The 10,540-nt window shown below is 36.7% G+C and overlaps 2 protein-coding genes across 2 annotated transcripts; one reads left to right on the plus strand and one right to left on the minus strand.

The window, feature by feature from the left end:
• The first annotated feature begins 3,572 nt into the window (after positions 1-3,572).
• LOC108771657 (uncharacterized) lies at positions 3,573-5,436 on the plus strand. Its single transcript, XM_018536998.1, has 3 exons — positions 3,573-4,263; positions 4,719-5,260; positions 5,347-5,436. Exons 1-3 carry the CDS (start codon positions 3,573-3,575, stop codon positions 5,434-5,436), a joined length of 1,323 nt encoding a protein of 440 aa, XP_018392500.1.
• A 189-nt stretch (positions 5,437-5,625) lies between these two features.
• LOC108771746 (Heat shock protein 70 cognate 1) lies at positions 5,626-10,342 on the minus strand. The gene is made up of 4 exons (XM_018537108.1): positions 10,182-10,342; positions 9,135-9,379; positions 6,341-7,585; positions 5,626-6,209 (listed from the first exon to the last, which is right to left on the minus strand). Exons 2-4 carry the CDS (start codon positions 9,337-9,339, stop codon positions 5,728-5,730), a joined length of 1,932 nt encoding a protein of 643 aa, XP_018392610.1. The 5' UTR covers positions 9,340-9,379; positions 10,182-10,342; the 3' UTR covers positions 5,626-5,727.
• Positions 10,343-10,540: the final 198 nt, after the last annotated feature.

The following is a 10,540-nucleotide window of genomic DNA, read 5'->3' on the forward strand; positions in this document are numbered from 1 at the left end:
TAATTTAATGCATAATCACAGAATTTTTAATTTATCTTTTTTGCTTTTATACACTGAAAGAAGGATTGGTTAAATATACAGTATAACATTTTACCATCTAAATTACTGCAGCAGCCAATCTTTTCTTTCAGTGTATCTTTCAGTGTATTTGAAATAGATATTAAAAATTGCTGCTGACTTTATAATACGGATGGAGTTTTAATGCAGATACAAAACATTTTCTGAATGAATGTGTAGTACGTGGGCACAAGTGTACTTAACGAATTAGAAGATGGCGACATACTTTTACTTGTCGCATACATATTTACTTGGTACTTGAACTGATAAGAATTTATGAATGCTTGGAGAAAGCAGAATTTAATACAATCAGAGAGAGAATGGTAGAATAATGGAATTTTTGGACATCTCAATAGATACAAGCAAATATACTGAAAGAGCTTAACATCTACGTGTAAGTTGGAGAAAAAAAATGTACGCTCAATGTGTAAGGATTCGAAATTAATGACAAGATATTCCAAAATAAACGTTTGCAAGAAGCGTTTCAATGCTTTGAAGTAACTGAATTTGAGAAACCACATATATTCACTAAATAAACAAATTTGTTTGGTATTCAAAAATTTTTAATTATATAAATATATGATTTTATAAAGCTCATTATCAGCAAAGAGACTGCATTTAGAGATCAACTTTGCCCGAATCAGAATATCAATAATTCGTAATAAGAATCCAATCGACTGTTTTCAATTAAAAAATAATTTAATTCGTAATGGCATAATCATTTCGAAATACGTATATAATTACATATCAGAAACCATATGATAAAAGCATTGATTCGCTTGACAATATTAATATTTAAAAATTGCATACAAAATGAAGTTCCCTTTTTATATAATTCTCATAACACATATATGAATACGATCGTACTTCATTTAGTTTAGAGTACAATAAGAATTATTCAAGTCTCATCAAGATAAATTGCATTATTACGTAAAAATTTCGAGTCTCTCATTTTAATGACAATATATCTGTTCATTAATTATCACAGTTACAAATAATCGTCACATAATCGTTTGTTTTAAATCAAACTCATAAACGAACTTGTGAAATTGTTCATCAGAGTGTGATTACATATCAAGTCCTAAGGCATTATTCCATTCAACATCAATCGGACGAGATCGTTACATCGTAAATCTTTCATTGTAAAATCACGATAGGAAAACTATTGGAGGGACAATCTCGAGTGGAAATCGAGGCTAAATATATTTCAATATTCGTAAAATAATACACCAGACAGGCAAACATAATCCCTAGATCGAACTTAACAAAATGTAATTGTAAAGGCCACAATAATTACGCTACATTGTTGCTATTGCAGTTACTTCGCTTTGCTAATTGAAGTGGCGTGCAATATTAGGCGAAGACTTTTTTTTTACCTTTCGACGCAAACATTCCGTTGACTTATTTTTAGGCATGACCAAAACTGACTCAAAAATGACTCGTTCATTCGTTAAATATATATACACAGCGCGATGTCGTTTAGGATAGGTTCAGACCTCGATAGAAAGCAGAGAAGTAGCAGCCAATTAAAATTGGCGCTGGTAGTAAGCAGTGCAGAAAGTTGCAGAAAGTCGAAACCAGCACGAGTCCTGATTGGCTACTGCTTTTCTACTTTCTGCTTTTCTGTCTAGATTTGAACCTATCTTTATTATATCTTTAGACGAATGCAGCAAAATATCTATATGTAGATATTGCATATAAATATTATAGAAAAATTATTGGAATTAAATCACTATCATCTTCTTTCATTTAAATTACACTTTATGTGCCGTCGTACAAACGAAACAATGACTTCGATTGTGTGTGAATTTTTCTTTTGTTAATTATTATTTGAAAATTGAATTAAAATTGGATTCACATACTTCCGTAAAATACATAAGACACTTTCGGCCAAAGTAATAAGAAAATCTTATTTCTAAAATATTTTTGAATGTCTAAAAATTCGAATGACGATTCGAGAAAACTGCGAGATCTTCTCCATTGCGTCATATTCCATATTATACCGTCATATTCTACAGCCGGCATTACCAGTTACTGACATTAATCGTAAGTTAACATAATCAACACATTTCAACATCACGAGCCTTCCAAATACAATCTTTGGTCACTAGACTTGTATAAAGTGTAAAACATAATAATATAAAATTATTAAGAGACGTTATCCCATGCAGAACAACAAGAAATCACAACAACATCAAAATGATGTTAAAATGAAATCGTTATTAATTGAAAAGTGACGTTTAGTAATCATTTTAAAGTTATTTTCACATCATTTTGATATTATGATGGCTTGTATTCTCAGTATATATATCATATACATATACATATACGTGATCACACGTAATTAAAGATTTACGGAAAATCGGAGGCGCGTCACAGAAATGTAAAACTATTATTATAGCAAAACGTATATCAACATTCTCGTGTTCGGATAATTTACGCTGCCTTTCCCCGAGTAAATAATAAATGAAAAAGAAGATAAAAAGCGTTGAAAAATGTTCTCAAACGCTGCATAGCGTGAAAGCTGCATAGGCGCATACATATATTTATACATAAAATCACGTATACACACGTGACACAGAAGTAAGATTATCTGAGGGCCTAAGCACAAAGATAGCCGTAACCAAGTGAAACGTGAGTCGTAGTCGTAAGTCAACACACAATGTTTTGGCCTAACTATACATATGCCGATATGGCATACGTAATTACACTAAAACATTGTGCGTTTGTTCTACACCTACGACTCACGTTTCACGACTCAGTCACGGTCGTCTTTATACTCAGGCCCTTACGTATTGTGTTCGACAACGATCGCATCTGGTTATTAGGTTCGGTCACAGTCGATCGATCTATTATCATTAAGGAAAGAGGTGGAAGAGGCGATATATGAACTTATATATCACATAACACAGCCCGCATTTCTCCGAGATACTCAATACTCGACTTGCAGCCTGATTTATAAAAGTCGATGTTATCGTTTTATCCCGGTTTTAAATGTTTACTTATGTATAATAAGATTGTAATATAGTCGTTGGGCCAAATAAAGCTCGTTTTTCGATATAAGCACACATGTAGATGCGTAATTATTTCTTCTTAAGTTAAAATGTTGCTGAAGAAGAGCAGAACTTCGAAAAATTAACGCAAGATTGACATAATACAAAACTTCTTGCATTATTAATATACGTCGTTCCTCTCTCTCCCTTTCTTTTTGCCCGAGGAGATTCATTTAATTTACTAAAATCACTTATGAAGGACAGTTCATGGCACGCAATCTAAACTTCATTAATGTTGCAAAAGTAATATACATCGTTCTCTATTCTACGTGAAACACCAGGGAGAACGACACTTATCAATAATGTGTCTCGTTTTCACGCAAACTTTATTGTTCTTTCTTCAAAATATTTTGTACCGCAAAGAGCTTCAATGTAATCATTTGCAGCTGTACTCGCTTTTTGCAAAACTGTTACTTAATATTGGAAATTAAGAAGAAGATACTAGCACAGGAAGAGGCGAAAATGGAGGAGGAAATTCATGTGCGAGTGGAAGACAATTCGCCCTCGATAGAGCACAGTTTACGTCCGATATCGTACACTTCCTGGCTCCTTGGTGTCGGCGTTGCACGTCCGCGAAATTGTCCCAAGGCGGTCACAATAACGCTACGTATCGTTCACCTGGCCGTGTGTTCCGTTATCGTAGCGTACGGCGCAATAGATTTCTTCACCTTCGGTAGTGTCTTCAAAAGTGACATATTCAAGATTATGTACTACATGAACAAGGTGATGTGCTACGTATCGGCGTATTACTACGTTTATCATGGGATCAGGCAGTACGACAAGTGGCCGGAGTTGATGGACAGAATAAAGGAGATAGACCAGAAGATCAGGAGGGAAATCCCCATGAATGACCGGCCCATAAAAAGTGTAGAAGCGTTAGCTATTCTCACGACATTCTCTTGCGGCCCTTTGTCCCTGATCGTGCACGCCCTGTATTACTACTTTATACGTCCCGAAGACATTTTTGCGTCCGACTTGCTGCTTTACTACACAATAGCCCAGTCATTGATCAACAGTTTTGTCTTCGATGTGATCGTCTATATTTTGTATCACCGATTTCAGACGATAAATGAACTGATCGACCAGTTGGACCAGATATTTGGGGCGCCGTGGATCGCGCTCAAGATTAGACGCATCAGAGAATTGCATACCGGTGAGTCTTTGCAAATATTATCTTTTGTCAATGAAAGTAAATGATTGATGAGCTTAGCAGGTTCTTCAGGAATTGGTGAATTTCAATTTCACATAATGCGTATGATTGGTTTGTTTGCGCGTTGATATTTATTATTGTAACGTACAATTTGTCTATTTCACACACTGAAGACAACTTTAATAAAAGTCGAAACATCGTCTGTTACTTTGTAATAAAATATTTTTATGAATTTTTCAATAATATTTAATGTGTATAATTTGATTAGTACGAAGAGCTTTTCCGTTGATTTTTATCTTACGAGCCCAGAAATCTCTTTTTAATTATCTTTTGTATTGCAATTTGATAGTATGGCTCGATACGGTTTGAAGTGTAATTTAATACAATTTATATAATATGAAGAGATTGCGATAATAACATTGACATCGAGACGTTGTTAAATAAATTATATTGTGTAGATATTTGTGATCTGGTCATCATGGTGAACGATATCCATGGCTTTCACCTCCTACTCTGCTCGGCAAACTGCTTCACTATGGTCGTGGCTACTCTATTTAGGATCTATATGGGCGTCGTGGAAAAGAATTATGCGTTTATGGTGATAAATAATATTCTTTGGATTCTGTACGCCGCTCAGTTCGGGCTGATGTGCTGGATTTGCACGCTCGCGCGTAAAGAATCCGACAGGATTGGGTTAAGTATATACGCGATTGTACTGAATTACAAGCCTGCGAATAGCCTTGATAAATTGAACGATGCAAGGAATCACTCAAGTCTAGAAGTGCCACCGCCATCGGAAGGACCGGACGGCGAACAAAATTCTAATCGGAGCAGCAGTTACAATCTGAACTACGTTGTCATGGAAAATATCTTGCGTAAAAATCTGGACCGAGACTGTGTCAGAAACGAAGTCAATGATTTTTCGATTCAGCTGCAACAGCATCGAATAGCGTTTACAGCCTGTGATTTCTTCGAGATGAACAACGCTCTACTCAGTAATGTGAGTACACAATTTAATTCGTTAAATTTATGTAAAACTTCTTTCAAATTTCAATAGCAATTAAACGAAGGAAATTTATTTTGCAGTTTGTCGGAGTGATTACCACTTATCTAATAATCCTCGTTCAGTTTTATCGACCTGAAAATTCAGACGCGCAATTCAATGGAAAATGCTAAGCGGAGCATTATTGGTAAGAGATTTTAAAAAAACACCATAGTTTTTTTAAAATTAATATTAAATATTAATAAATTAATTTATTCTAACGAACTTATCACTATATAATACAATACGATCACATTAACACAGCTCGTCAAATTTCAGAAAATAAAAAATTCATTTTTATAAAGAGTAAATCGAAACGAGCGTCCTGAACTTAAGTTATATAAAGTTTGTTGAATGTAAAACAAGATTAAACGATACGAAATTTAGTGTAGTAAAAAAAAAAGAATAGACATTCGTCATTTCATTTAATCGACTTCCTCGATAGTTGGTCCAGCACCACCGGCACCAGGATTGGCTCCTGCTCCGCCAGCACCAGGGAATCCACCAGGCACTCCGCCACTTTGATATAGTTTTGTGACGATGGGACTGCATACGGCTTCCAGTTCCTTCTGCTTGTCGACAAACTCTTCCTTCTCCGCCAATTGATTGGCATCCAACCAGGAGACGACTTCGTTGCATTTAGAAAGGACTTTCTCCTTATCAGATGCATCGATTTTATCTTTAACTTTGTCGTCTTCCATCGTGCTCTTCATGTTGAAGCAATACGACTCGAGGGCATTCTTGGCGGAAATCCTCTCCCGTTGCTGCTCGTCCTCCGATCGATACTTCTCGGCTTCGTTGACCATCCTCTCTATGTCTTCTTTCGACAAGCGACCCTTGTCATTGGTAATCGTGATCTTATTTTCCTTGCCCGTAGATTTCTCGATCGCAGAGACATTCAATATGCCTGTAAGACGAAATACACAGAAATGTAAGATATAAAAAACGTTATTTGAAACACATTACACATTATAACAGTTAATCAAACAATAATATCTTCGACTTGAAGTTATGAATTTTTGCAAAATCGCAACTTACCATTAGCGTCGATATCAAAAGTGACTTCGATTTGCGGAACACCTCGAGGCGCTGGAGGAATACCCGTCAGCTCAAATTTGCCGAGGATGTTATTATCCTTCGTCATCGCTCTCTCTCCCTCGTAGACCTGTATAAGCACTCCCGGTTGATTGTCGGAGTACGTGGTGAACGTCTGGGTCTGTTTCGTTGGTATCGTCGTGTTCCTCTTAATCAAGGTAGTCATAACGCCGCCAGCGGTTTCAATACCCAATGACAACGGAGTCACGTCCAGTAGAAGTAGATCTTGGACTTCCTCGGACTTGTCGCCGTGCAGAATGGCCGCCTGAACTGCCGCACCATAAGCAACGGCCTCGTCCGGATTGATGGATTTATTCAGTTCCTTGCCGTTAAAGAAATCTTGAAGTAGCTTCTGAATTTTTGGTATCCTGGTGGAGCCACCGACTAGAACGATGCTGTGAACTTGGGCTTTATCCATCTTCGCGTCTCTAAGCGCCTTTTCCACGGGTTCAAGAGTGCTTCTAAACAGATCGGCGCAGAGCTCCTCGAATCTGGCTCTAGTTACCGACGTATAGAAGTCAATGCCCTCAAACAATGAATCGATTTCGATGCTCGCCTGCGTTGATGAGCTCAATGTTCTCTTCGCTCTCTCGCAAGCAGTCCTCAGACGTCTCAGAGCTCTCTTGTTGCTGCTCAGATCTTTCTTGTATTTCCTCTTAAATTCTTGCACAAAGTGGTTCACCATTCGGTTGTCAAAGTCCTCGCCACCGAGATGCGTGTCGCCGGCCGTGGATTTTACCTCAAAGATACCATCCTCGATCGTCAGAATCGACACGTCAAAGGTACCGCCACCCAAGTCGAAGATCAAAACGTTCTTTTCACCTGCAGCCTTCTTGTCGAGACCATACGCTATCGCGGCGGCTGTGGGCTCGTTTATTATTCTGAGAACGTTCAGGCCAGCAATAGCGCCGGCATCCTTTGTTGCTTGCCTCTGAGAGTCATTGAAATAAGCCGGCACAGTGATGACGGCATTTGTAATAGTCTTGCCCAGGTACGCCTCCGCAGTCTCCTTCATCTTCGTCAAGACCATCGAGGACACCTCCTCGGGGAAGAAAGTCTTCATCTCACCCTTGTAGGACACTTTGATCTTCGGTTTGCTGCCATCGTTGACCACCGTGAACGGCCAGTGTTTCATATCACTCTGCACCGTCGCATCATCGAAACGACGGCCTATCAAACGCTTTGCATCTTTAGAAAAAAAATGATAAGAGATTCTTAAGTTGTCTATTCCTTCAAAAATTATTTTTTAGAGTGCATAATGCGATATGAAGTGGAGAAGTGGATCCTGCGGATTGTGTCGGATTACGAAAGAAATGATTGCGAAATGTTGAATTATTGCCAAGCCAATAAGCAGAAACATTCAATATTTGCCAGTACTTTCATACAATTCGTACAAAGATAATCGTGTAAAGAAAACTCATGAAATACTACAGTACATACAAAAAATTTACGTTATATATCTCCATTACATATATATGAATAATACATATATATCTTTATATATATTTTTTTTATATTATATATTTTAATTTAATATTATTTACATGTTATATATATAAAATTAAATATAATGGATTATCTGTATTGTATGTTCGATACATGTATATTCGTCCATTGCATAAAGAATTAAACAAGACACTGACATTGAAAGCGACAAATCGCGTGATTCATTATGATTTACGATTCAACGTAAAATCTGGACGACGTTCATAGCTGGCACACAAATTAGGATTACATAAAACTACAATGAACGTCAGAACGCTCGGTTACATTGTAAGGATAGGCAGTCGGAGGAAGGAGGGACATTGCGTACGTTACAAACGAATACTACACAGAGGACATGCGCGTCATACAAGGTCACTGCAAGTAAAGCTGCAGTAAAACACGATTGAGATAAGTTAACTTCTCGAGCACGGAAAGTTTCGTGTTCTATCGATCGCAAGGTCGAATTATTTAAAAATAACGTACAATTCTTCGTCTTAAAAAGAAAATCGATGAGGTTTTTGTGGTTTCATGAATTTACCCCGAAACCGTAAACTATTAATATTACTACATAAAAATTGTTTGCAAGCTGTTAATCAATCGAATGTTCTCTCTAATATTTCAGCATCAACTTTCAAAAAATTTAAACATTTTAAAGAATCTAGAAGAAATTCAATCAATATATCACCCTGCAATTAGTGTGACGAGGGATAATAAATTTTAAAACAATTGTACAAGTTTAATATTAAAGCAATACAATAGAAAATTAAAATCGCTATTGATTAATCGAATATCCTCTCATATAATAGCAATAGTTTTTCAAAAATTGGAACACAAAAATTTCATATTTCAAGAAATCCATCATCAATATATCATTCTTGCAATCAGTAACAAAGAATATCTCAATATTGAAACAATTCCACTAGTAAATCTTAAAATAATACAATGGAAAACTAAAAGCGCTTGATTAATCGAATTTGCGCTCATATCAAAAATTTAAACACAAAAATTTTACGTTTTAAGGAATCTATAACAAAGATATTCAATAAATCGCGATTAATAATGCAAAAAATAATAATTCAATTTAATGTTGAAATAATTCCATGATTAAATATTAAACTAATACCAAAAAGTGAAAATCGACAGAAACACGGCGCAATAGATAAAGTCCAACGGCCTTATCAGGTCACCTTCGAACGCATTACTGCGACGCAAAAGCGGTGAAAAACATCTCAGTGAAAAAGCTCAAACTTACCGAAAATGGTGTTGCTGGGGTTCATAGCAACCTGATTCTTCGCCGCATCACCGATCAGCCTCTCGGTGTCGGTGAAGGCTACGTAGCTTGGCGTGGTCCGATTACCCTGGTCATTGGCGATGATCTCAACTTTCCCATGTTGGAAGACACCCACGCACGAGTACGTGGTGCCCAGGTCGATTCCGACTGCCGGTGCTTTCGACATCGTTAGCCTCTCTTCCCTTTAATTTTCTCGACGGTAATCACTGAAATGTGACAACGTGATATGTTGTATTGCATGAGCGTTGCAATAAAATAAAAAAAAATAAAAAAAAAAGAATACGATATTGATTAGCCTCGAACAATCGAAGTTGCTCGAAGTGAAACGAATCTATCAAACTGTGCTTGAAAATAATAACGCAATAAATGTTATATGTTTTGTATTATAATATTATATTACACATCTCGAATTTCTTTAATATTGATTAGCAAAATGCTTTTGCGAGAACATGTATGTATTGCGCGACGTGTTTCAAAATGAGCCATGAGAAGGTAAAGTGAATTTAAAATGCTCTACCGACGTCGATTTGTTTTTTAAACTTAATTACTGCGTAATAATGTTTTCTGCGGAAGTTAGGATTTCTCGAATATCGCGACAAAAATTGGCATTCTTATAATCGATTCTTATACTTAAGTAGATTGTTTTAAGTACAGTCTTAAGATGTTATAAGCCAATCACGAAGATTACTTAAGATGGTCTTGAAATAAGAATTGTATGAAATTTATACCGGCCAATTAAAAGTCGTCATTCGGCAATTTTCTTTTTTCCACAATTATTTGCACCCGAGTCGCACAATTTCACTTTCTTGCGTAACAAAATGTTGAATTTACATCTTTTACCGATAAGAGACAAAAATAATGTAGGAGAAAACTATTAAAAAAAAAGTGTATTCTGTTTCTATATAATTTCGGTAGAAATTATAATACCGACGCGATGAATTTTTGGGAAACAATAATTAATCGACGCACAATTACCTCACAATTAAATAACTCTATTTCAACACTCACCTAACAATAGCTTCTTTAAGACGTCGATAATTTGATTTGCAAGTCGACACTTCGTGCCACTTATTGCACTTATACACTCTATCACGTTCGTTGCGAAACTGATGACGCGAGCCGCGCGCCGCGCTTTTAATACTCTGAATCGCCCGCTTCGAGAAGCTTCCACAGATGACCAATCACGGCGCGATTTCTCGAGTTCTCGAGATCATTCGAGAAGTTTCCATTGGCAGGCGCGCCGAATGTAGGAGAAAGAAGGACAGATGACGCGTGCACGACGTATGAGTGGAAGAGAGATAAAGAGACCGTAGGAAAATACTGGAACAGTGTCGCATGTATTAAAAGATTCACGACTAAAATTAGCT

The sequence above is a fragment of the Cyphomyrmex costatus genome, unplaced genomic scaffold (genome assembly GCF_001594065.2).
Source record: "Cyphomyrmex costatus isolate MS0001 unplaced genomic scaffold, Ccosl1.0 scaffold164, whole genome shotgun sequence".
Taxonomy (NCBI): Eukaryota; Metazoa; Arthropoda; class Insecta; order Hymenoptera; family Formicidae; genus Cyphomyrmex; species Cyphomyrmex costatus.